Source organism: Mauremys reevesii, linkage group 3, assembly GCF_016161935.1.
Source record: "Mauremys reevesii isolate NIE-2019 linkage group 3, ASM1616193v1, whole genome shotgun sequence".
Lineage (NCBI taxonomy): Eukaryota > Metazoa > Chordata > Testudines > Geoemydidae > Mauremys > Mauremys reevesii.
In genome coordinates, this window is record NC_052625.1 from 28749934 (window position 1) to 28777832 (window position 27899).

Sequence of the window (27899 nt, forward strand, 5' to 3'; positions counted from 1 at the left end):
AGCTGCTCCCTGCCCCTCCTCATTGAAACAAGTGGGCAGGGTTACTACCCTGAGAACTGCAGGGCACCAGTGGACATGGGGCTGGCTGCAGACCGGGGCGTGGGGCAGGGCTAGCTGGAGGCAGACAGTGTGACATGGGCTGGCTGCAACAGGGACTGGTGTGGGCAGGTGATGCAGACAGGGGGTGGCTGCAGGCAGGGGCTGGCTGTGGGTGGCTGCGGGCAGGGGGTGGCTGTGGGTGGCTGCGGGCAGGGGGTGGGCAAGGGCTGGCTGCGGGCAGGGGTGGCTGTGGGCGGCTGCGGGCCGGGGGTGCGATGGGGGGGGGCTGCAGGCAGGGGCTGCAGGCAGGGGCTGGCTGCAGGTGGCTGCAGGCAGGGGCTGGCTGTGGGTGGCTGCGGGCAGGGGGTGGCTGTGGGTGGCTGCGGGCGGGGGGGCAAGGGCTGGCTGCGGGCAGGGGGTGGCTGCAGGCAGGGGGGCAAGGGCTGGCTGCGGGCGGCTGCGGGCAGGGGGTGCGATGGGGGGTGGCTGCAGGCAGGGGCTGCAGGCAGGGGCTGGCTGCAGGTGGCTGCAGGCAGGGGCGGGCAACGTGGTGCAGGCAGGGGCGGGCAGTGGGCAGGGAAGGCAGGGTGGGCACAGTACTCACACGGGGAGAGTGGCTGGGAGCAGCCCGAGCAGCAGGGCGCGGCCGGGGACTCACCAGGCAGCAGCAGGCGCCCCAGGGCCAGAGGTCCAAGGAGCAGCAGCAACAGGGCCAGGAGGCAGCCCACATGGCTCCTGCAGTGCAGCGCCCCCCGGCGGCCGGGAGGAGGAATTACACGCTTCCCGGCCAGAGCCCGTCAAGCTTCTCTTGCAGGGAAGCCAGTTAACAAGCGGTTCTAAAACCACTTCTAAATTTAACAACCGGTTCTTGGAACCGGTGCGAACCAGCTCCAGCTCACCCCTGTTCGCTGCCTTATCTGGTGGAGGAACTCCGCCAATGTGGAGGACTGGGTCCTCAAGGATAATCTGCTGAAGTCAAAGATACAATGAACAGAGACAGTATTATGAGTTCTCTCACAGCTGTGAATCACAAAAGTTAAACATACCTATTTCTCATTGTCCCTTTTCTAGCACACAGCTTGGTGAGAGTCTGAAATATGGTGAGTTTGGCTCGGCGGGGAGAGTTGGGAAGAGAGAATGGGCAAGAAGGGACAGAGGGTTGTTTGCAAAGAGGGACACTACACACGCCTAGGGAGAGTATTCTGAATATTAGCACTGTTGCGGGGTGGTTACCTGCTCCTGGCCTGAAAGGGGTTAATAGCTAGCCCTTGGAGAGGGCTGGGGCTAGGAGCCTTAGGCTGGGCTGATTTGGAGGCAGTCTCAACTATGGTCATGCCCCCAAAAGACTCAGCTGGCCCTATAAAGGCAGGGAAGCCAGGGGCAGACACATACTCTCTCTCTGCATTCAGAGGGAGAAGGGCCTGGCTGCAGGGAGCTTAACTAGGTACCTGGAGGGGAGCAGGGATGGGGACAGGCCAACGGATCCGGGGAGGCTCCGGCCTAGGAAAGCCCCAGGCTGCAGGCCTGGTGAGGCCTATTAGGTACCGGGGTTGCAAAGGGGCAGCCCACGAGCAGGCAAAGCCAGCAGGTCCAACCCCCCTTGCCTATGATGAGTGGCTGATACACTGCAGTCTGCCCCAGTGAATGGGGGCTAGATGAGGACTTCTTCTTCTTCCTCTTATTCACTCCCAGTGGAGCATACGGCGTCAACCATTCTCCTCCATTCATTTCGTTCTTGAGCGAGGCAGCAAATTTCATCCCACTTCATTCCCATGCCTTTCATTTCCTCTTCAATGGTCCTTCGCCACGTCCCCAATGGTCTACCTCTCCTCCTTCTTCCTTGTGGTGTCCATCGTAGGGCAATATGAGGGTGTCTATCAGCACCCATTCTCAACACATGCCCCAACCATCTCCATCTTCGTTGTTTGGCTTCATCCACTATGTTGTTAATGCCCGTTAATCGTCTCACTTCAACATTGGTGATACGCTGCGGCCAGTGTATGTTAAGAATTCGCCTAAGACACCTTCCTTCAAAACCCTGAAGCCGACTTTCTATCTTCTTGGTGGTCCTCCATGTTTCTGCCGCATAAAGCAACACAGAGCGGACGTTCGACCTGTAGATCTCTACCTTGTTTTTCATTTGCAAGATGGCCGACCTCCAAATGTTCTGAAGTCTATAGAATGCAGTTGCTGCAAGACCGATTCTGGTAGATATCTCCTTCTGAATATTACCATCAGCCAATATGTAACTACCAAGATATTTAAAATCGTTCACCTCCTCCAATTCTACGTCACATACTACTGTCGTCGTCGAGCTGGCTGTTTTTACTTTCATTGTTTTGCTCTTACCGGCGTGGATATTAAGTCCCACGCACCTTGCTGCTCTACCTACTCTATCAGTCTTCTCTTGGAGGTCCATCTGAGAGCTTGAAATCAGGGCGATGTCATCCTCAAAGTCACAATCTTCAATATGACCAGACGGTCCCCATGCGATCCCTCTTGGCCTATCTTCGGTGGCTTTCCGCATCACCCAGTCTATAACCACAAGAAATAGGATGGGCGAAATAACACACCCTTGTCTAACTCCCGTTCTCACATGGAACCACTCGCTCCGCTGTCCTTCATGGCGAACACAACACTTATTATCTGCATACATATCTTTGAGGATGTTAATAACTTTCGGAGGGAATCCATATGTTTTTAGGATGAGGACTGGCAGTAGCCAAAACTGAGGCGAAGTGGGGATAGTGGGTGGGAGTTCCCCTGGGAGGGGGAGACCCAGAGCTGTGAGGGATTACTGCCAGGGGGCAGCACCCCAGACAACAAGCACTGGGTCCGGGAAGGACACAGGGGCCAGAGTGAGGTAATGCGGATCACCGGCCTGCAGGAAAATGAGCTAATTCCTGAGGACAACCAGCAGGAGGCACCACAGGAGTGAGTCTGCACCCTTACAGGCACCCTTTTCCTGGTGCCAGTTAGGGTAATCAAACCCAATATCTCACTCTTGAGGGAACCCAGAATGCAAAAGTGCATCTCCTCCACATGTGCAGCTTCCGACCAGGTCTGTATGCTGCTTTGGTCCCTGCAGAAATATTGCTGGTTGCCATGGCAAAGTTTTCTTCAGGGAAGAAACAAGGAAGCTCTGCCAATGGACCTTTGGCATCGGATTGCAGAATACCTATAGGAAAGTTTCCTAGATATCACTATGGAGGATTCCCAAGACATCCCAGTGTACATTAACAAACTTTTCCACTGCATAGCTGCGTAGGTTCATGTCATAGGTTTATTTCCCACTTTGAACTCTAGCGTCCACAAGATGGGGACCTGCATGGACTCCTCTAAACTTAAATCCTAGTTTAGATCTGGTACACTGCCACCAGCAAGAAGTTCCAGTGTCTAGCACACTCCCTGTTCCCCCAAACTTTCCCTGGGGAACACAGATCCAAACTCCTTGAATCTCAACACAAAGGTAAATAAACCATTCCCCCCACCTTCTTCCCCCCTCCCCTATTCGTTGGGAGAGATACCTTGATTCAAACTCCTTGAATCAAACAAAGAGGGATTCCCTCTCCCCCGTCCCTTCCCCTGAGATTCCAAACAAGGGAAGAAATCAATTAGGTTCTAAAAAAGAAAAAAAAATTATTAAAAGAAAGAAAGAAAGTACACTATCTCTGTAACACCAGGGTGGAAAATATACAGGGTCTAGCTTATAAACCTGGAGAGACTTCCCCCCCCCCCATCTCAGAATAATCAAAGTAACAGCAAACAGAAATAAGATATTTCTCCAGCAAACACACAATTGCAAATGTAAAAATTAATTATAAGACTAATCCGCCTTTCTAATACTCACAATACTGAATAGTAGAAAATACTTCAGGAAAACTTGGAGAGTCTGGAAATATGTCTGGCCTCTCTTAGATCCAAAGAAAGAACAAAAACCCCAACAAAGAACACAGACAAAGACTTCCCTCCACAGAGATTTGAAATTATCTTGTCCCTTGATTGGTCCTCTGGTCAGGTGTTCGTCAGGTTACTGCTTGTTAACCCTTTACAGGTAAAAGAGACCTTAACCCTTAACTATCTGTTTATGACAGCTCATTTGTTAATTTCTGTTCCTTATCCCTCCTCTGTCATATAACAATGTACATGGGAGCTCAATCTCCCCTCACCATGCAGTATCAAAGCAAAATGCATGCTTACCAGAGCTTGCATCCCCTGCTTCATGTACACCAGAGCTGGACTGCTGGGACTGCTAGACCCCTCCGGAGTAAAAAAGAGGTCCTGATGCACCATGACACTGAACGACCCTGTCATGTGTTCCACATCCTCCTCCAATTCAATTTCCTCATCTACTACTTTGTCCTTGGGGTTGACTCCACTGGCCGCTACCTCTAGTGCCCCCTAAAGTGTCCACAGGGCTCTTGGTGGTCAAGATCGGGTCACCAGCAAAGATGGCAGGCAGTTCCTTGTGGAAGCACCTTGTTTTCGGCACCGCACCAGATCAACGGTTGGCCTCCCTTGCCTTCTGGTACACCTGCCTCAGCGCCTTGATCTTAGCACAATACTGCTGTGTGTCCCTTTTTATGCCCCTTTTCTTGCATCTCACTATCAATGAGCCTGTAGCTATCAAATTTCCTACAGCTTGAGTGAAGCTGTGACTGCACAGCCTCCTCTTCCCACAGACTCAGCAGATCCAGGTGAAAGCGCATCCACTGCTGAAAGCTGGCATGGTTAGTTGGGAAGATACGGTGTGAACTGTCCATGCTGAGCAAACAGGAAGATGAATTTTTTAAATTCCCAGGCCTTTAAATGGGGGAGAGGTACATGGCTGTGTAACCTCAGGGCAGCGATTTCAAACTGTTGACCAGAGTGGTCATGATGGGCATTGTGGGACACCTCCTGGAGGCTAATTAGAGTGACATAAGCAAGCACACTATTTACACTTACACTGAATTGATCAAACTTTGTCGCAAAAAGCTCTATACCTCTCATTCAGGTGGTTTTATTTTGTTGGTGTAGCAGGAGAGTTAAATCAGTGGGAGGAGCATTCTGTAAAGGGAAATCGTGTCTTACTAATCTATTAGAGTTCTTTGAAGGGGTCAACAAACATGTGGACAAGGGGGATCCGGTGGACATAGTGTACTTAGATTTCCAGAAAGCCTTTGACAAGGTCCCTCACCAAAGGCTCTTACGTAAATTAAGCTGTCATGGGATAAAAGGAAAGGTCCTTTCATGGATTGAGAACTGGTTAAAGGACAGGGAACAAAGGGTAGGAATTAATGGTAAATTCTCAGAATGGAGAGGGGTAACTAGTGGTGTTCCCCAAGGGTCAGTCCTAGGACCAATCCTATTCAATTTATTCATAAATGATCTGGAGAAAGGGGTAAACAGTGAGGTGGCAAAGTTTGCAGATGATACTAAACTACTCAAGATAGTTAAGACCAAAGCAGATTGTGAAGAACTTCAAAAAGATCTCACAAAACTAAGTGATTGGGCAACAAAATGGCAAATGAAATTTAATGTGGATAAATGTAAAGTAATGCACATTGGAAAAAATAACCCCAACTATACATACAACATGATGGGGGCTAATTTAGCTACAACGAGTCAGGAAAAAGATCTTGGAGTTATCGTGGATAGTTCTCTGAAGATGTCACGCAGTGTGCAGAGGCGGTCAAAAAGCAAACAGGATGTTAGGAATCATTAAAAAGGGGATAGAGAATAAGACTGAGAATATATTATTGCCCTTATATAAATCCATGGTACGCCCGCATCTCGAATACTGTGTACAGATGTGGTCTCCTCACCTCAAAAAAGATATTCTAGCACTAGAAAAGGTTCAGAAAAGAGCAACTAAAATGATTAGGGGTTTAGAGAAGGTCCCATATGAGGAAAGATTAAAGAGGCTAGGACTCTTCAGTTTGGAAAAGAGAAGACTAAGGGGGGACATGATAGAGGTATATAAAATCATGAGTGATGTTGAGAAAGTGGATAAGGAAAAGTTATTTACTTATTCACATAATACAAGAACTAGGGGTCACCAAATGAAATTAATAGGCAGCAGGTTTAAAACAAATAAAAGGAAGTTCTTCTTCACGCAGCGCACAGTCAACTTGTGGAACTCCTTACCTGAGGAGGTTGTGAAGGCTAGGACTATAACAATGTTTAAAAGGGGACTGGATAAATTCATGGTGGCTAAGTCCATAAATGGCTATTAGCCAGGATGGGTAAGAATGGTGTCCCTAGCCTCTGTTCGTCAGAGGATGGAGATGGATGGCAGGAGAGAGATCATTTGATCATTGCCTGTTAGGTTCACTCCCTCAGGGGCACCTGGCATTGGCCACTGTCGGTAGACAGATACTGGGCTAGATGGACCTTTGGTCTGACCCGGTACGGCCTTTCTTATGTTCTTATGTTCTTATGAGGAGCATTGTAGTCTGTACACCCCCACTGTTTTGTTGATGAAAGCTGACTTTTGTAAAAAAAAATGTGTAGTGTAGACAAAGGCCTTAATAACACCACCTTCCTGAGGTGATATGAAGGGTTTTGAGCTGCTGTATTTTGTTGCCAAGCACAGCACTCAAAAATAAAAAAAAACCTGCTTTGCCATCATTAACTGAAAAGGGGAAATAGGGTGGCAACAGTAGACCATAACAGTAAGAGTTAATAAATTCAGTAACTCCTCACTTAACATCATCCCGGTTAATGTTGTTTCATTGTTAAGTTGCTGATCAATTAGAGAACATGCTCGTTTAAAGTTGCGCAATGCTCCCTTATAACATTGTTTGGCAGCCGCCTGCTTTGTCCACTGCTTGCAGAAAAAGCAGTCCATTGGAGCTAGCTGGTGGGGGCTTGGAACCAGGGTGGACCAGCAGCCCCCCTAACAGGTTTCCCAAGTTCCCTGTGAGGTAGCCGCCCAGCAGGCTATCAATTGCCGGGCAGTTCAGCTGTCCCTTCCCCCACTGCCATGTGTTTCTCCTGCCCTCTGTCTTGGAGCTGCTCCCATGAGTCTCCTGCTTGCGTGCAGGGTGGTGGGGGAAGAGGGGAGCTAATATCAGGGTGTCCCCCTCCCCACCACTCCTCCCCCCTATTCCTGCACCCCATCTCCACAGAGCGGGGGGAGGGGAGGGACACAGGATAGGGCTCAGGGAGCTTGCTGGGAGTAGCTGCTGTCTCAACTTGCTGATCTACTTAAAAAGGCAGTGTACTTAGAGTGCGGTCAGCATACTTAAAGAGGTAATGGATGTCTCTCTCTCACACACATATGGTCTTTCTCTCTCTCTCTCTCTCTCACACACACCCATGGTGGGTGTCTCTGTCTCTCTCTGCCATGATGTGTCTCCTCCCTCCATTGGTGCTGCTTTGTAGAGTGTGATGCTACATTCACAACGTGTTAACCCTTGAGGGCTCAGCAGAGTGCTAGTTCATCATTCAGCAATAAGGCATTCCCTGGGAAATATCCACCCTCTTCCACTCTCTGACTCCACCACCTCAACCAAGCTTAAAAAATTTCCCTGGAACCTAATATCCCCTCTTTCCATTAATTCTTATAGGGAAATTGGATTTGCTTAACATTGTTTTGATTAAAGTAGCATTTTTTCAGGAATATAACTACAACATTAAGCGAGGAATTACTAGTATATATTAAAGAAATAAGGTGATGATTTATAGTTTTATAAGTCTGGTAATTTTAAGGGTGCAGTCAATGTTGACATACAGCCAAGGACTGTAAGCTGGTAGTTTTGAACAGTTCTGCCAGTGACTGGTGTGTTGGTAGGCAGGGTGTGGACTGAGGTTAGGTAAAGGTCACTCCAAAACCTGAAGGGAGCGGTCAGTTAAGCATGGTGCAGGTTTTCAATCAGGTCCGGCTTTGATTGACAGATGAGTTCAACAGCTGTGATTGGTTCATAAGAACAGGGAAGGCTTAAAGATGACTGGTGGATAGGTTTGCTAATCATAATGACTGAGTAAACAACCAATCAGAATAGACCAAAGGATTGAGAAAACAACCTGTATATAAGGATTGAGGAAGCAACCAATCTGAATATTCCAAAACCTGTATCTAAGGCAGAGAGCTGACAGGCTTGAGTCAGTCAAGATAATAGCAGGCACAGAAGCAGGAGAGGAAGAAGAAAGATCAGAAATGAGCTGAAATCACTGAAAAAGGGAGGAGCTGCAGCAGCAGTAATAGTTCAGAAGTAGCCGTGACAGAGCAAAAGGACCATAAACAGATGAGCGGGAAAGAAGATTGCGGATAAGTAAGCATGATGACCGTAGTATAAGGAACCAATAGGATGCATGAGTGTGTATGCTTGAGATAATAAAGTTGGATGTTTGTGCATGTATGTTTGTTATAGGGCTGTCGATTAATAACAGTCAACTCACATGATTAAGTCAAAAAATTAATTACGATTAAAATATTTTTTGTGATTAATTTTTTTAATCGCTTTGCATCCCTAGTTTATTACTCTGTATACAGTTTTAATGTTTAAGTAAGAACTTGCTGTCAGCATTCTACATGTGACTGATAATTGTATGTAGAATGTAACCACTTGAAAGCCATTTCCAACTCTATGGTATTGCGGTATTGGGTACTTTGATTTGCATACCTGTGCTAACAGAATTGTTTCTTGATAGATGCTTTTAAGGTTTATTGTATTGGGGAATATAGGTATATTGAATAAAGATTATGTTGTTTTTTGAAGAATTAATACCTGTGTGTCAATACTTTGATTTAAATGCTCTATCTGTGTCCTCCCAAGGGTCAACAGAGTTAGTATATCCTGGGGAAGTTTTCCAAAGGTCAGAGGAAAACCCTTAGTAAAACCCTGGCAATTCCTCTAGGGCAGGCCATCCCCTTTCACCTGCTATGATGTTATTGATATAATCTGGGACCATATAGAACATGGTTGTAATCAAGGTCCTGTAGTGTCACTAAATCTTATGTAAAAGGGGTCATATAAGGTGTCTAAGACAAGGTTATGGTTGGCTGGTTATGATTATGCTGTCTGTATGCCTGTGTTATTTTTGTAGTTGAAGTTATGAATATTGGCTATACTGTCTGTATTTCAGACTTATGCTATGCTTCTTGGAAACATCCCAGACAAGTTGATGTTAGCTCTGCCTAGCCTGCTTGATGGCCCATTAAGGACCATGAGCTACACAATTGACCCACTGAGAGAAGGCAGATAGGCCTGTAACTCAGCAAAGTATGCAGGAACTTGCCCATGTGACTCCAGACTCCATTTTGCTGTAACTTTCCACAGTAAGAACAAAGAGGTGCTCTTACACCTGGAAAAGACTATAAAAGGCTGATGCCTCATCTCCATCTTGTCTTCAATCCTGCTTCTTACTTCTGGAGGGACTTTGCTACAAATGGAAGCTCTATACAAAGGACTGAATGACCCATCCCAGTGGGGGATGTACTCCAGAGACTTGATTTGAACCTGCAGTTTATTCTATCACTGCTACAAGCCTGAACCAAGAACTTTGCCATTACTGTATATAATTGATTCCATTTAACCAATTCTAGCACTCATATATATCTTTTTCCTTTTATGAATAAACCTTTAGATTTTAGATTCTAAAGGATTGGCAACAGCGTGATTTGTGGGTAAGATCTGATTTGTATATTGATCTGGGTCTGGGGCTTGATTCTTTGGGATTGAGAGAACCTTTTTTCTTTTACTGGGGTATTGGTTTTCATAACCATTTGTCCCCATAATGAGTGGCATTGGTGGTGATACAGGGAAACTGGAGTGTCTAAGGGAATTGCTTGTGTGACTTGTGGTTAGCCAGTGGGGTGAGACCAAAGTCCTCTTTGTCTGGCTGGTTTGGTTTGCCTTAGAGGTGGAAAAACCCAGCCTTGGGCAGTAACTGCCATGTTTAAGCAATTTGTCCTGACTGTTACTGGCTTTCAGGAGCCATTGCTCAATGGTGCACACTGCCAATACAATTGACACAATCGCTCCTAAAGAGGATGTGTATCACTGACACAAGGAGCCAAGTGTTGTGGGGGAGGGATAGCTCAGTGGTTTGAGCATTGGCCTGCTAAACCCAGGGTTGTAAGTTCAATCCTTGAGGAGGCCTCTTAAGGACCTGGGGCAAAAATTGGTCCTGCTAGTGAAGGTAGGGGGCTGGACTCAATGACCTTTCAAGGTCCCTTCCAGCTCTAGGAGATTGGTATATCTCCAATTATTACCTTTTTTTTTAATTACCTAAGTGTGCACACACATAAGTGGTTTCATAACTGTGGTGGCTGTATGCCAGGCTAAGTTAGGTTGACATAATTTTGTAGTGTAGACATAGGCATATTCTCTGGAGCAGGGATTGGAATACAGATTTCTTTCTGGAGCCACAGTAAACCACAAACTATCTTCTGTGTGAGAGAGACAAGTACTATGATGATGTTGAGCAAATATTTGTTTTTCTTAAGAAAGGAAATACGTCTTGACAAGCAAACACTTTTTCTAATGGGAGATAACAGAGCTTTGAGAGGTCAGTGAGAGGAATTTTAATGCAGTTCTGCTGTCTTTTGCTTTTGTAGCACTGCCTCATTTTTAGCTCCAAAGATATTTCTTCCATCATGAGATACAGTTCCTGCTGGAAACACCACAATACAACACAAACATGGGCATTTCTAGCTGCTGTATTACAAACACCAAATAACTGGATATTGTAGCTGATCATGAAACCTGACTAAATCCTTCTTTTGAGGGAAAGGAAAACATAGAATTCATTCACCACCAAGTGAAGAAATTGAGTCTAATCCTGCTTCCACTGAAATCAATGGCAAAGCTCCCATTAGCTTCAAGGTGGCAGGATCAGACCCATTCCTGTTTATTAACCACAGAAGCCTGGTAACTGGAGATATAGGTGAAAATATCACCATTTGATAAACTCTCCCACCAAAGAGTCCAGTATTCTGGAGTCACACTGGACAATGAATAATGATTTCTGCCAGATTTTCCCCTTATTATTATAGCCTCAACCATTAGACTCATATTCTTAAGACAAATAGCACTGTAGTGTCTGAAGGTGATATTTATTATCTGCCATCACAAGGGAGCCCAAATGTTTTTCACTGCCTGATGAAATTAGTATTAATAAAAAGTATACAATTTAAATTAGTGTAGTAGTCTAAGGGCTTTGTAATTTTTGTTTTGTTTTAATTTTCTGTCGAGCCCTATATATAGGCCATGTCTGAACAAAGATTCTGGACAACTAGAATGTGGATTGTTCTGAGGGGATCTATGGGTTGATTAAACTAATAAATGCGCAGAACTTTAAGAATACCTGATGACATGAAAATACTTGAGAACCTGCGAAGACTCAATGCATTCTGCTGATGGCAAGCTAGAAGCAAGAAGACAAACTGATTTAGGAGCCTGAAAAGATCACTCCCCTGCCTGACTTCAGTGAGATTCCACAGGGTCCAGTAGCAGATCCCATTTAAGGATCAGGGATTTAAACATGTGTATCAATACATACGTATCAGGACATTTAAATCTGTGGATAAATACAGTATCCCTACAACATTTATGTTAGTGTATGATCAATATGTGCATTTTTGTGCCACCTTGGGTCCATTATTTCCATCACTCCTTATGATCAACCTGCTGAAGTCAAAGCCAAAACTCCCACTGACTTCAATGGGTTCAGAATTTCACCCTGTTGTCTCTCTGGCTGCCTCTCACAACAGGTTAGAAAATTGTCTCCTCTGCAAGGGCTTCAATGTGACTCCTGAAGGGCCCACCTGAGCAAAGCCCATTGGACCTTATTGAATGTACTGCAACTAACTACTGTTAATGCAGGTATGACCATTTACAGCAGCAGATTATCTGGCCCCTAATATGTGCTTTGCTCTCCGTATATACAAATGTATTTGTATTATAAATACTTCGGAAAAAACTCCATACCTAGCTTTAATCTCTTTTCCATGGATTAAGTTTAATTTTTTGATTCCCCATCAACAGTCAGAAATGCAAAGAAAAATGAAAGTACTCACATTTGTCTTTTCCAATTTGTGAATGCACAGCAATGGCTAGGATAGGTGAGGTTAGCCTCAATCAGTGCAACAAACTTCTCTAAGGCAGGCAGCTTTTTCAAATGGTAGGTAGATCGTGCTCTTAGCTTCTTAATATTTTCTAATCCAGAGGCAGGCAGGAAACTGATTCTTGTCTTTGAAATATCCCTTTAAGACATATAATAATCTCAGCAAAGAGGTAAATTAACAACCCTTTCCCATCCCTCAATTTAGAGACATTTTTGGCTCCTGCATTATAAGAGGCTAGTGATTGGAAAGAAGCTGTTTGGACAGCCACATTGAAAACAGGATCAGAGGATGACGTTGTAATTTCTCATTTCGTACATCTGACGTCTGCCTTGGAAAGATTCTAAAAATCACTGATGTGAAACAAAATAAGAGAAGATTTGGACAGGTACAGACATCAAAGACAGTCATGGCTTGGTCTTTGAAGGGGGAAAGCATGCTTAACAACTAGGATTAATTTCCTTGAGATGGTGACAATAAGAGTCAACAAGTGTGAAACAAAAAACCATATAACTGGGCTTCAAGAAGGGTTGTAACAGAGCAGTGCATAAAAAAGAATGAAAGAAACTGCTTATAACATTATAAAGAAGCTATTGATGGTGAAATTCTAGCCTGGATAAAAAAATTGCTTTAGTAACCAAAGTTGAAATATACCAGCACAAGGATACAAATCAGGTGGAAAGAAAATGCTAAGAAGGGAAGATCAGTAGCGGACATTAAGTCCAATCTTTTTGAAACTATAAATCAACGAAAAGGAGGAGGAAACAAACCCAAATGTGTGCCTGCTTGTAGATGATGAAAAAATTATTGAGTGGGTCAGTATCAAAGAAAAAAAGAGAGACTGGGCTTAAAGTGGGAGAGCCGAGCTGATGTTCATTGAAGACTACTGTTGAGTATTATAGACTCATTAAAAATAGAAGACAAATAATCTACACTCTCTAGTAGCAGTAAAGGATCTGGTACATAACAACTGAAAACCATTAGCTCTTTGTGAGGCAGGGTTTAGGAAATACTGAAATGCACCAATCAGTGAGGAAAATTATTATGGCACTACAAAAAGGGCTGATGAAATCACACCTGAATTATTATTATGGACAATCCTGGACAATTTATTATGGGAAAGAAAATGAGGAACTGGAACAAAATGCAGAAGGCAACAGATAGGTATATGCGGGGTAACAACTTTGTGGAAAGTTTGGGAAAATTAAGTTTTGTTCATTAAAAAAATGAGCTTCAAATTCCTAGGCGTGAAAACAACAAAACATTTCCAGAGGGTAACAGGTTCAAAAAGGAGAGAGAGAAGAGACTGAAGCTAAGAAGAGAGCAAGCATTACAGAGGTGCAAATAAATGTATTTATGTGGAAGGCAGTTACTTTGTGAAATGGACTATCAAAGGTAGTGATGGAGGCTGCAACTATAAAGTTATTATAAAAAGAACTAGACTGGCAACGAGAGGGAAAATATCCTGTGATGCAAACACAAAATCCTTCCTTGTGCTGCACAGATACTGAAAGGATGCCAGTGGCCCTTCACCTGCAGTCAAGGAGCAGTGCAGGATTTCTCCCTAGTGTTCTAGAGAGTTATAGTTGGCATAACACATCTCATATGAGGCACTATCTGCTAATGACGGGGCATGCCCAGCTGGGCCATCTGCCTACTGTATATGCTGTGTCCATCAACATGGGAAAGCAGGGGAGGATGCTGCTTTGTTTAACAATAGCAGTAAAATGATCCAAGCAACATGTTGCCCAGTCCTTCCTCCAGTGTCAGATATGTGCCCCACATTGTTATGTTCTCTGTCTTGTGTTATCAAAGAAAAGAGCTTGCCCTAATGAAGTAGATGAGCTGACCTAATTTGGAAGCATAGCTTTTCTCCATCCTCAAAACATTCAGTCTCTATTTCACCGATAACTTTCCTATACCATGGCAATATTTCATTTGATATAAATTACACAATAGGCACAAGTTATTTTTATTATAAGATACATCTAGTGGCCACCAACAGTTGGGGAGATCAAATGTCATACAATTGGTGTGAATGACATTCACATTTAGAGTCAAATAATCTGTGAAGGGCAAAACAAATATACCTGTAAAAGAATCATGCCCAGAAAAGTTTGCATCTAAGCTCACAAACAGCGATTTGTATGCACCCACTAGGTAACCACACCCCTAACTACGTTTGCTCAAGCAATTACCCAAGTTGCATGAGCAAATATGTTTTTTGGTGGTAGCAATTTTTGTGTCCAGATTGCACCTGTGGCTGGAAATGTAGAATGACAGCAATGAAGAGACTTGATGCTGAGTGTTGCAGAACCTAACTTTTAAGCACATAACTTTTAGGCACAAGACACAATGCAATCAACAAAGTCTGTGATAGGCACCCAAGCTCCTATATGATGAATGGGATAGGTGCCTTGGAATGGGATTAGCAAAGCCAAAATGGTAGGCAGCAAGCCACCTAAACTAGATGACAATCAAAATGGTGTGTGCTAATCCCTTTATCCCCCATGGAGATAGGAATGCAACTCTACCGCCTGAACTCTCTCTGCTTCACAGTGCACAAATGGGAAGATAGGTGTTTGGCCCCCTATATTGAGCGTGGGATCCAAATCAAAACAACTGGGGTGGAGCAGGACCTCCTTGATTATCTTTAGCCCAAAGGTTAGGGTACTCATTCAGGATGTGGGAAATCCCCAGTTCAAGTCCCTCCTCCACCTGAGCGGGAGAAGGAATCTGAATAGGGAGCAGCCACTTCTCAGATGAGTGCCCTAGTCACTGGGCTATGTGATATTCTGATGTGGGGCTCCCTCAGTCTCTTGTATTGAAGTTGTTCCACTTTAATTAAATAATTGGGCCAGAGAAAGCATTATCACTCTATAGTTTAGTGGTTAGAGCACTCATGGGAGATGTTTCAAATCAATTCTCCCACTCCCAGGTGAGACACCTACCACTGTGCTAAAAGTTATAAGGGAGGGCCTTCCCTTTCCCAGCTGTTGTGTGAAGTTGTCTCAGATGCCTGACCTGGTAGGTGGCATATGAGCATGCCTACCTGAGTGGCCCCCACATGCAAGTTAGGTGGCTGAATTATTATCTTCCCTTGTTTGTGAATCGCTCCTTGAGTGAGGCAGCAGTGAGCATGCCCAGAGGCAAAAGCATACGTGCTTAGGGAAATTTTATTGCAAACATTTAAGGGCTGAGTGAGTTTAGGAGCCTACGCGATTAGGTGGCACCCAAGTGTGAGTTTTGTGGATCACAGTAGTGCCTAAAATGGGACTTAGGGGCCTAAGTACCTTCCTAGATTTCACCCTTAGTCCTTAATGTAACAGGTAACAAAAGCTGATATCATGAGTAATTTACTGATCAAACAGGAAACTTGTAGGTTTCTGCTCAAACTCATATGCAGTATCTTTCACTGCATTATTGAGATTCACAGCACTTCACAGTGCCTCATAACAAGGATATGAAAAATATCTTTCTTTGGCTTGAAAATCTTTAGCGAGACCAATCAGTTATTATCCTGGGTAGAAAATGACAGAGAAACATGAATCAGAATGCTGCCTATACTTACAAGTGGCAAAAATATCACTGTGTTTTTCACAAAGCAAAATTATTTCATAACCACTTAAACATCTCCTTGTGGATGCAAGGAGGACCTTTTAAAGAACTTTATATTGATTATGATCATTAATGAACATGAACATAACAAATTCAAGATCAGGGAAAGTTGTATCCCATAGTAACAGAATATTTATTTGAATGATCTGTCTCAGAGACTGCTCCCTTGACAGCAGACACTGACAAGATGCAAATGGTTCAGTTAGTTAGGCCTTCAGTTACCAGCTAGGAAATTCAGGTTCAGAATTTCCTTGGGAGTTGGTTCTCTAGTGTAGGGGTTTTAGTGAAAAACAAAAAGCAACTGACTATGCTAAAATGCCCATGAAAACAAAAAGGCAGTAAGAAACCTATCCAGAGAGCATATGGTGACTAATCAATTGGAATGGATAGCTACTGTCCTGTTCCTGTTTGCCTGCAGACCTTAAGAGAACCATTGGGGCAGCTCTGCATCAGGCTTAGGCTTTGTCTACACTGGCACCTCCCTAAACGACAAAAGTTTTAATGACGAAAAGTGCTGGTGTGGACAGGGTTTCGTTGGTAGGAGCCATGCTCCCAGAGATGAAGCTACTACCCTGCATTGGAAGTGGAGCTCTCTCCTGGCAATAAAGAGTGACTACACAATGCACCTTACAACAGCGTGGCTGCAGCAGCATAACTGCACCATTGTAAGGCCTGTCAGGACTCAGGAGCCAATGTAGAAATTGTGGGAATAGCTTGTCTCTTCCCCCTTGGTTTCTTATTAGGCTCAGCAAAACCTGATGAAAGAAATAGTGCTGTCAGCTGATTATCCTTTTCAGACCTAAATAAGTTTACCCCACCCCACCTTCAGGATTGTAATTAGGGTTTGGGGTAGGGCGTAAGAGGGGAGTACGTGGTTGATCTATGGCTCATAGAGAGGTAGGGATTGGGATACCCCTCAAGAGCCTCCTGTGACTCATCAACCTGGTAGCAACAAAGCTTCACTGCTAATGCCATGAATTGGTTGAATGTTGATGATGGAAACATTCAACTGGAAATAAAGTGCACATTTTTAACAGTAAGGATGATTATCCATTGGAACTTACTTAAGGATGTGGGGGATTATCTATCACTTGAAGTCTCAACATTGGATGTATTTTTAAAAGATATGCTCATGCAACCAGACATTATGGGCTTGATGCTGGAATTATTGGGTGAAATTCTATGGCCTGTGCTATACAGGAGCTCAAATTAGATGATCACAATGGTCCCTTCTGATCTTAACATCCTATGACTCTATGAACCTTTTACGTTATTTCAATATTTTGAGATGTAAGATACAAGGAGATGCTAATTGCCAACTAGATACTGGTTCAGGAAGAACAAGAGATAAGACAACTAGATGTACCATCTAATAAAATATTGCAGTCTGCACCACAAATTTGATATGAACAATTCTGTTTTTCCCAGCATAGATGTTATTACAGGTCAATCATTTCCATAAGTGAAAATGCATGTCTGGTGTACACTATGGTTACAGATGACGTGAAGACCTTTCTTTCATGATTCTCAGTCAGGATAAAAAGGCAATATACCAGTCATATAACTGTGGATGCATTATTAATAGAACAGAATAATTCCTATACAAATAATTCAGTGTCTGAATTTGAACTATCAAATGAATCCGAACTACAGCAAATCAATTTGATAAACCATCAGAATATGATTATATTGGCTCCAGCTTGCAAAGGCAATGCATTATCTTTTCCCCCAAAGAAAGAGCAATTGTGTTGGTGCTAAGAAGATGCTTCAATAAGAAGTTTATCCAAAGGCTAAAGGCATGTATAGGGACTGGTAGCTATCCAGTGTTGAAAGTGGGAGGAAAAAATATGGAGAAACTCCTAAGGTAGTACTTTATACTAGGTCTTCATTGAGCATCCCAGCATGGAGGGAGGGTATGGCAAGCACAGATATAAGCACTACAGAAGAGTTCTTATCTGATTCTGAAGTTAAATGTTCTATTTTTCTTTCTCAGTTTTATGTTTTCTAGCCACACTAAAATCTTTCCTGACACTGAAATAATAAAATTTCCTTTCCCCAATTCTAAGGGCAGCTGTTGCTAATATGGGCTAGGGGAGGGCACAAGGAGCTTGGCAGCACCCATGAGCATTGCCAGCCACAATTGCAGCCCTCCCACCCCATTTCACTCACTTGAGTAACCCATGACTCTCTCCTGCCAGCCTGAAGCATGCTGGATGTGAGCCCTGAGGGAAGAGAGACTGATACATAGATGGGCTGCTGCTGAAAAAAGAATCATGCACCTTTTGTTGCTGCTCACATGAAATTGTGAATAGAAGCATGAGCAACGGCTCACACTTGCAAATAAGTCTCAGATCTGTACTAAACCTGGGTATGAGATAATGTTACCAGCTTCCCTCTGCTTCTCAGTGTCAGCCATGTATATGACAGTTAATAATATAAAGTGTTACAATAAGAAGTAAAAGCAGCTGAGCACAATGTTTTAGGGGTCACACAAAGGGTTGATAAAACAGTGAGTACTGCTGCAGGACACTTGATGACAGTTTTGGGGTTGCAGAAAATTTAGAAGAAGTGCATTGTTAAATGCATTAAAAAGAATGGACAGAGATCTATGAGAATTCTACTGCTATGGAATCTTTCTGCATGGGTTACTTTTCCCTAAATAACATGTGCAGAGAAGAAAAGATTAGTGAAATTGTGCAAGGTATGATTTTCAGCTTTAGATACAGGTTCCAAAGATGTAAGGGTAGATTCTCAGCTGGTTCAAGTTATCCAAGCTCCACTGAAGTTAATGGATTAGGACAATGTCCAACAGCTGATGATCTCCCCACTTTGGATTGGATCAAAACAACAAAGGAAAATAAGTAATGTCTCCTTTTGCATAAAGTGTATTATAGCCACTTTCTAACAGAGCTTAATAAAAAGTGGAGATAAACATTAAATAAAACTCTGGATTCAAACTCTCCTAAACTTTGTGGGGGAATATGAAATTTGAACCTGATCCATATCTATAAAATCTGAACTGGGATCCAGATCCACATTTTACATCAGGAAACAAACCTCCAAACCTGAACACTCCTGAATTTTTGGATATTTGAAATTCAGATCTGTCATATGAGGAAAAGAACATCTGACTGTTACTTACAGAACAACCGGGCCATTGGCTCCTTGGAAAACCTCATTAGGTAATTTTTCTAGATTGTGATTATCACTAAGATTTCTGTAAAAAATAACAATAAGACAATCAGGGATAAATAACTTTGCTACGGTTACTATTTCCCAGTAATTGTTGTGCTGAATACCAAATAATAAGAATAGTTACAGCTCATCCAAGTAGGTTCCATTAAATGCATGATTCTGAATTTCCCGAATTCCATTTTTATTCAGCCGTCTGCAACAAAGAGACACATTTTAAAACACTGATTACAGAAAACTATGTTTGTGCATATTAAGTCAGATGCTCCAAATTCTGAAGCATCAGTAGAATTACTGGGTGATATAAAATTAGTTAAATAAATGGTGATCTCTAGGATTAACAGAAAGCTATTATAAAATCCCAGCCACTGTTGTTTGGGATAAATTGGATTAAAAGTGCTGGGCCAGGTTCTGCTTTCACTAATACTGATGTTAAACCAGAGTAGTTGCAATGAAGTCAAAGGTGGCTCTCCAGATTCACACCAGAGTAAGTGAGATCAGAATCTTTCTGACTGTTAGTGTTAATGCCATACAAACTTTGCATTTGCAAAGTGCTGTTCAAACCTTGCGCTAACAGCTGCTAATTACCACAGAGAGGAGCAAAATGCGACAGGAAAGACTCCAAAGAGGTGGAAGGAGAAGAGCGGGAGCTTCTCTGAAAGCACTCACTTGCCTCCAGAAATTGTGAAGGACTCCCTGCCCCAGTGCTGCAAGATTGGGGTTCAGAGGCTTTGGCACGGAGAAATAGCTGGGGAATGAAAAAGGGGACTCCCAGGAGCCATCAGACTTTTTAGCATTCTCCTCTAACAGGCAAACTTCTCATGAAAATCTGCTGGCACATTAGTGCTGCTGGGGCCAGCAGTAACTCCCCATCTCTGCCCTCTCTCCCCCTCTGAGAGAGAAGGGCACTGGCAAAGGAGTGGGACTGGCTCCACATCAAGGCAGTGGGAGGGTGCTGGGTGGAAATAGTGCAGAATTTGCCAAGATAGCCACTGAGTTTCTAATGCATCTGCTGTCTTCACAGACTACACCCCCTATATGCTCCACAGACCCCCCCTACTCTCTCATGTTCTCCCCTCTGAGAAAAGAATTAGGCAGCAATTCTATGAGTTTAAATTAATGGAGTTCTCTGCTGAGTTTTAACTGTGGTGCTTTAACAAATTAATGTTTAATGTCCCTATCCCATGCTCCCTCCATGATCCAAAAAACTGACATTTGGGTTAGTTATATTTATCATTTATACAGTATAGTTTTTCATCTCCTTTATTCTTACTCTGTACCACTCACCCCCTCTGGCACTGAATGACAGGCCTGACTGATGGCATGAAACAAACAATTAAATTAAACTTTCAGAAAACCTACACATTTTACTTCTTGTTCACTGCAAAAGCATGCAAGTGACCCACTAATCTAAGGTTCAAGATGGTGGACTTAGGTCAACATGAAAGGCTTGACTGGAAAGGTTACCCCTTTGACCATGAAAGACAGATGTACATGGCTCAACGTCTGCAATGTGTGTCAGATCAGATCATGGAAACTGTCTCTTATCCCATCCACTCACAGGCACTATTAGAAATGAGTGAGCCAACACAGAAAGGCAAGGCAATCGGATGCTGTTTTTACCATCTGACACATTTATTATGTTACATCATTCATATTATTTAGCAACTGCCACGCTGATTTTTTTTTAAATCATAATATTGGCACTCATTGTGTTCTATCACTGCACATCGTGCTAAGGATCTGATACTACCCTGCTGAGTATGGATCCTGCTGCCCTACAATCCTGACTGTGCACGGCAATCACCTGGAGGAAAAATACAGCCACCACTTTCAAGCAAAAAATATATAAAAATTATACATTTACCTTTGAGCTAAACCCTGGTGTCCTCAGTCACTTTTCACTCAACTCTCACATAGCCAACCTCCCTTTGGCCCAAATTCTTCTCTTATTTAAACCAGCACATATCCTGAGCAACTTCAGACTAAAATGGAAGTCTTGCCTGAGTATGCTGAGTAAAAATGACTCGAGAGCTCCAGAATTTGGCTTCTTGTGTTTATATTTGATAAGGGTGAAATTCACTCCTGTACAGAAGGCCAGCACAAAGCCTATAGCACCATTTAAGTCTCATTTATGCTGAATTCTGAATGTTTAAGGTGAGGCATAGACTTTGCTTTGGGATGAATTTCAATCTTTTATATATTTTTAGGCGTTCTTAACTGAATTTACATAAAACTTCAGTTTGCCCTCCCCCACACATCTTCAGATGTGGTTTGACTTTCAGCTCTAAACACACTATTAACCTCTAGGGACAAATCCTGAAACAATGAAATCAATAGCGTTTAGTGGGTATTTAAAAGGATCTGACTGAGAAAGCTGTTGAAGCATAAAACTGACTGGAGAGTGGAAGTGAGAGTGCAAGTGACTCACATTATGCCTTTCCTTTTTAAAAACATTCTGCTGAGAATATAATTTTGTTTTTTTTTCCTTTGTGAAGCATTTCCTCAACAATAATGCAGAATGTTCTTTTTAGTTGGTCTATATTGGCTAAAATGTGCAGCAGTGAGCAGATATGCCTGCCAAGGCTGGAATATGGAACACAAATAACATAGTGATGCTGGGGGCTTTACATGACTTGGGATCTATTTTTTTAACATAATAAATTTAGTTCCATGGATTACTATTTTTGATATAAATATTTCACAATAGTACATGTGAAGGAACATTAGGGTTATGTGGGGATGGAGGCAAATTTGGGTTTAAAATGAGGTATTTCCTTCCTATGGAGAGATATGCAGTACTGAGAGGTATACCAAAATGAGATCTTATTAAAGGTATACCAGAAACTGAATAAACTAAATACTGTACTTCATTCCTGGAAGAAATTAGCTCTACTTTCTGTGTAAAAGCAGAGTAGTTGCAATGAAGTCAAAGATGTGTAAAATCAGCTTTGTCCTATTTTTCTGTGACCCATCCATTATAGTCCTTGTGGGTCAAATTCACCCGTGTAGATGGCAACCACAGAGCTATGCACAATTTTAGAGGATATTGATATGAATACTTAGTTTGTGGCAAGCTGCAGTGTAATCTACCCTGTTCCATCCTCAGGGCCTGTGCAACCATTTAGGTGACCTAGGCGGTTGCCTAGGACGCTAGGATTTGGGGGGTGCCATTTTCTTTGGCAGCGACCACGGTGGCCGGATCTTCAGCTGCCCCGGTCACTGCCGGCATTTAGGTGGAGGGAGCTGGGACAGGGGAGCGCAGGGAGGGCCGCCTGCAGCAAGTAAGGGGGGCGGGCGGCACGCAGGGGAACTCCCTGCCCCAGCTCTCCCCTGCCCTGCCTCTTCCCGGAGCACGCCGTGGCTGCTTCACTTCTTCCGCCTCCCAGGCTTGCGGCACCAATCAGCTTAGGTGCCGCAAGCCTGGGAGGTGGGAGAAGTGAAGCAGCTACGGCATGCTTGGGGTGGAGGCAGAGCCGGGGTGAACTGGGGTGAGGAGGTGCCTCAGGGCAGAGGGTGGGGGGGTGGGGAGCTGCTGCAAGGGGAGTGCCTCAGGGCGGAGGGGGGGAGCTGCCGTGGGGGGGGAGGCGCTGCCGCGGGGCGCCTCAGGGCAGGGGCACGAGGAGGGGGGGAGGGCGCAAGGTGGAAGTTTCGCCTAGGGCGCGAAACAGCCTTACACCAGCCCAGTCTATCCTGCTACACACTAACTGTCTGTGTGGACTCTCCGGCCATGCAATAATAGTTCTATAGTGCACTATGAATCTTTTAGTGCACTGCAGCAGGGTCCACATGGATACTCAGTGTACAGGAGAGATTTATATCCCAGTTTTCTGCAAACTGTTTGTGTAGACAAACCCTAAGGGCTACCTCAGAATTCCATCTGCCTCATATCCCAAAATCATCCCATGCAGCAGCATGAGACTATCTTACCCATCTTGTCTTCATTTTATGGGTAACAGTCCAAAAAAAAAAAAAAAAGACTGAGATCCACTGATCTAGTTAAGTCAGAATGGGGCTGGGAGTCACGGACTCTTGAATTCTAATCCTAGCTGTGTCATTGGTTTACTTTGTGGCCTTGGATAGATCACCTAACCTTTGTGCCTGTTTTCTCTCTATAAAACAAAGATAATGGGCTGGATTTTCAGCTGCACCCATTGTCCATTGGATGCAGTTTTTTGGTATGGCAACTTGAAAAGGAACATTAAAGGTTGATGTCCAGGTTTGTCATCCACTCTACGGCTTCTAGTGACATGGGGAGGGATGTAGCTCAGTGGTTTGAGCATTGGCCTGCTAAACCCAGGGTTGTGAGCTCAATCCTTGAGGGGGCCATTTGGGGATTAGTCCTGCTTTGAGCAGGAAGTTGAACTAGATGATCTCTTGAGGTCCCTTCCAACTCTAATAATCTATGATTCTATGGAATGAATCAAAGCTGTCCTGCTCAAGAAGGATCTTGGAGGGAAGCAGTCCATTAGATATTCCATAATTTGGAATAGACTGTCCTTCATTTTCAGTGGATGTAGCTGATATGGATCCTGTTGATGTGGGGGCAGAGAGGAGCTAGTTGTGACTCCTTGATTCTGGGGCTAGTTCTATGCCAAACCCAACCCTCATGTAGTTTACTGCAGCCTGAGGTCTGCTCTAAAGTTAGCTGGCTTTGACCCCAAGGGACCATTACACCAGTACAGAATAGCTGGAGTGCAATAGCACTCAGGTCTCACTCCTCCCCAAAATGACCACTATACCATGGAATGGGTGGCACAAGAGCCTCAGGCTCAACATGATACTCCTACAAGCTTGGGGAATCCCCAGCTAGGGAGATAAGGCAGTTTTCTGGTCCTTTCATGTTGCTAGGGTGGCAGGTGGCATAAAGAAATCAGATGACAGGAAAGAATCTGGCTCCACAGTAGTTAGTTCTCTCACCTCTTAGGGGTTTGTAGAAATTAAGAAGGTGCTGTTTGTACAGTGCTTAGAAGATGCAAAGTGCTATATATAGATGCTAAGTATTATCATTATGATTAAATAAGACAGAAAAGGTAAATGAATGAGATTTAGGGTCTTATTCTCTTGGTATCTATTCCACATAACAGTGGGAATATCCCTGATAATACTTTTTCACTCTTCAGAGAATACTATCCACATCTGGTAGATTTTCTGGGGGATGGGATGGATAAATGGTAGGGTAAACCAGTGGTTCTCAACCAGGGCTCCGGGGCTCCCTAGGGGGCCTCGAGCAGGTTTCAGAGGAGCCTCCAAGCAGAGCCAGGATTAGACTTGCTGGGGCACGAGCAGAAAGCTGAAGCCCCATCATATGGGGCTGAAGCCCAGGTCCCTGAGTTCTGCCACCCAGGGCTGAAGCTGAAGCCTGAGCAATGTAGTTTCATGAGTGCCCCTGTGGCATGGAGCCCCAGGCAATTGCCCTGCTTGCTACCTGCTAACCCCAGCCCTGGCTTTTATATGCTGAAAACCAGTTACTGTGGCACAGGTGGACCGGTGAGATTTATAGCATGTTGGAGGAGCGGGGGGCGCTCAGGAAGAAAAAGGTTGAGAACCTCTGGGGTAGACAAATGAGGGGTGATAGTAGTTAACCTTGCTATAACTCTATCTTAAAATATTGAGGGTCTGATCCTGCTTCCACCCAAATCAGTAAGATCAGAATTGGTCCCTTGCTGCATATCCCCTGTTTCCTGTATCTGAGTCAAGCTGCAGGGAGTAATGGTAAATTTTCCAAACTAGGCACTGGCCTAGGTGGAATGAAAGCAGATTTTTAGTACAGCAAACAAACATTCAATGTTCCTATAAAAGGGATCTGGAAACCCAGCTAGTTCATTAAAAAACATGATTGTTAAGTCAAATGAGAAGTCGTCTAACTACACAGCATGAAACTGCATTGTGAACTGGCCTGTAACAATACATTAGTGTTATGTACAAGTCTACCATATTTTACACATATTTACATATAATTTGCTTGAATAATGAATGTCTTTGAATGATGTATCTGATTGCAAATATGTATGAGGTATTCGTCCTTTGGAACACAATTTGTATTATGTGGAACCATCATGGTCTTTAACCTTGGTACCATTAATTGTTAAATTTTCTCTATGCTCTGCTGTGGTTCTAAAATACAGAGCTGAAATGAAAAGGCAGGAGGGAGAGAGAGATTACTGAATATTGAAAGTATAGAAGAAGACAAGAGATATTTCTTAGGAGCTTTGCCCATTTGCAAACCCATTTAAATGTGGTGGGGGTTTTAAAGTGGGTTCTGGGTTCAATTTCTACTTAGGAAAAACTGGAGGGAAAAGGAGCAGAAAGGGGTCAGAGAGAAGAAACCCAGTGAAAATGAGGGTGACAAATGAAGTAGAGCACAGACAGAGTGAAGAATAAACAAAGGTTGTATAGAAAGAGCAGTGATAATGGGGGGATACCATTCTGATGGAAAAAAAGAGGATATCTAATGATTCTCTGCTGCCCTGAGTTTATACTTGGAGGAGACAGCCATCAGGCTTATTGGCTCCATGATGCTCTGCTGGCCCCATTTGTATGCTTGCCAGCCTAACTTTTGGGGGGCAGTTCTACCCCTGATACACAGCACATACATGGCTCTCACTGTTGCCCCATGCCATTGGCTTCCTCCCATCTATTTCCTGTATCTACATGTTGTCTTTTGTTACATACTTTGACAAATGTGTGGGACAAGAATTGTCTTTTTGTTTTGTGTGTGTTGCACTGGGGTTCCAATCCCTGCCTGGTGTCTTGAGGGGCTGCACAATACAAGTATTTAACAAGACAGGTTTCTTCCAGCCAGAATTTATTATAAATGAATTCAATCTTCATGGGGTAAAAAACCCCACACGTTTGAATTACAGGGTAAAATTAGTTTTTCAAACCTATAAAATAGCACCCAACAAGGTTTCTCAGGCTCTATTCTAGAGAAGATGTGAACTAAGATGTGGTATTTGCTAATTCTTACTCACATAATGACACTTTCAGAACTCAGGCCCATGAAGGAATTCCTTTCAATTGTACGTATATTTATATTATCTTGAATATCTCTGAAAAAGAAAGTAAAGTAAAAATTAAACAGTTTTGTAGCTCTGTGATCCTTTCATTTCTTTGACAGGAAATGACGCTTCAAACACCAAAGAAATTTTTCTTTACATTAGATCTGAGAAAATATTTTACATGTAGGTTTCCTGAATGATATCACTAAGTTTGTTCAAGTACTGCTTGGGAGTGAAATGGGAGCAATCACTTCCAAACTTTCGCTTTTTGCTTTCTAGAGCATGCATCTTAAGCAAGGCAAAATCAACAGTATGCACTTAGGGCTGGATTCTTTGAGCAGGATTGGCCCCCAAACTAATGCAGAGAAGGGTAGTCTTTTTTGGCCCTGATTCATTAAGGTACTTAAGCATGCAAGTAATTCCTCCACTAATGTCAACTACTCATGTGCTTAAAACTAGGCACAGGCTAAACTGGGGCCTCTGACAGTTTATTGCATTGACAAGTATTCATTTCAGTCAGTTCCACAGTAGACTGTTATATATAAAAGGATAAAGGATGACTGATATATAAAAGGATATACTCATACACATTTCTGTTACTTGCTCAAAATACAGCTCCAAGAAGTTAAACAGTATTACTCATAATTTAGACTGGGAGAATTGTTGTTTTCATGCTGTTTTTTATTGGAAATCAGTGAACATAATGAATTACTTGCAATGCCTGAAACCTAATGCAGCTCTAAACTTGTCTCATTCTGAGTGCTATATATGGCCATGATACTGAATTATCTGATAGTTAAACAGGGGCCTCATTCTGCAAGTGTAACTCCGATTGAAATCAACAGGAGCATCAATAAGTGAAATTCACACCTGTACAAAGAGCCAGGACAAGGCCTTCTAACATTTAAACATACCTGCACACGCACATCCGCACGTGCACACACAGACTATTAAATTCCTAATTATGGAATGAAATACTGCCCCTCTGAAGTCAACAGGAGCTTTGCAATTGACTTTAAGAGGGCCAGGACTTCAACCAACACCTATTTTGGGATTTAAATGGTGTGGCCTTCTGCAAGGGGAGGAATTTCACCTCAGGCAAATAACCCGTGATCGATCCAGAGTAACTAAGTCTGAAGATGATTACAAAGCTGCCTAGAAAAAAGGTTACATGTGTCCTTGCATGCTGTACCTGCTATATGGATTCACTAAGAGCTAGAGTGAAATTCCAGAAACTCCATACTTGACAAAACACAGTACCTATATATTTGAATAGCAGTACCCAAGATAGGTGGTGGATTAATATTCCTGAAGATTAATATCATATGAGATTTAAATCTAAGGATGAGTAGTGGAAACATACCCCAACTTTCCATTAATATACCTCAACACCAGCCACCTGTAAGGATGAAACAAGAGTGTCTATTCATTCCCTGGATGCTCTGCTTGTGACTGCCAGCTCAGGCTGTTGAAAAATTTCAATCAAAACTGTGGTTTTGATAGTGAATTCCTGACCCTATTAAAGTCAATTGCAAAATTCCTACTGACTTCCAGGGGTCAGGATTATCAAAGGTGGTTTTTGATGAAAAAATTAGGTTTTTGACTAAATGAAAATTTTCACAGAGAGTGCCTGCTTTCCATGTAAAGTGTTGACTTTTTGTTGAAAAAAAAAACAACCTGAAAAATATTTATGTTTTTCAACAAAAAGTCAAAAATTTCCATGGAAAATTTTAAATTAATGATTTGTTCTCCATTTTTGTTGAAAATTTCTAAGGGAAAAATTACCCTATTTTCTAACCACCTCTATTGCCAACACGGGTGCTGACTGCAGTGATTTTTTTGTGTCCTGTCCACTGGGATGTGGATTGAGATCAACTCATTTCACACAGGCCATAGAACAGTCACCAGATGACAACACATTTCTGTCTCTCTACCAGCCTGGTTTGAATTTAAATTGGTGACTTAGAAGTTAAAAGGTTATTGTAGGTCCCATTAAC

General features: G+C 43.2%; 1 protein-coding gene across 3 annotated transcripts in view; it reads right to left on the reverse strand.

The window, feature by feature from the left end:
- FSHR (follicle stimulating hormone receptor) overlaps positions 1 to 27899 on the reverse strand; it is a 165716-nt gene that overhangs the window by 11203 nt on the left and 126614 nt on the right. For 2 of the 3 annotated variants that reach the window (XM_039532581.1, XM_039532583.1), the window contains 4 exons: positions 25876 to 25953; positions 19029 to 19097; positions 18852 to 18926; positions 12047 to 12232 (listed from right to left, as the gene is read on the reverse strand). In XM_039532581.1, the coding sequence (XP_039388515.1) occupies positions 12047 to 12232; positions 18852 to 18926; positions 19029 to 19097; positions 25876 to 25953 (408 nt within the window). The remainder of the gene's footprint in view (positions 1 to 12046; positions 12233 to 18851; positions 18927 to 19028; positions 19098 to 25875; positions 25954 to 27899) is intronic. The other variant, XM_039532582.1, reaches the window with a different exon arrangement.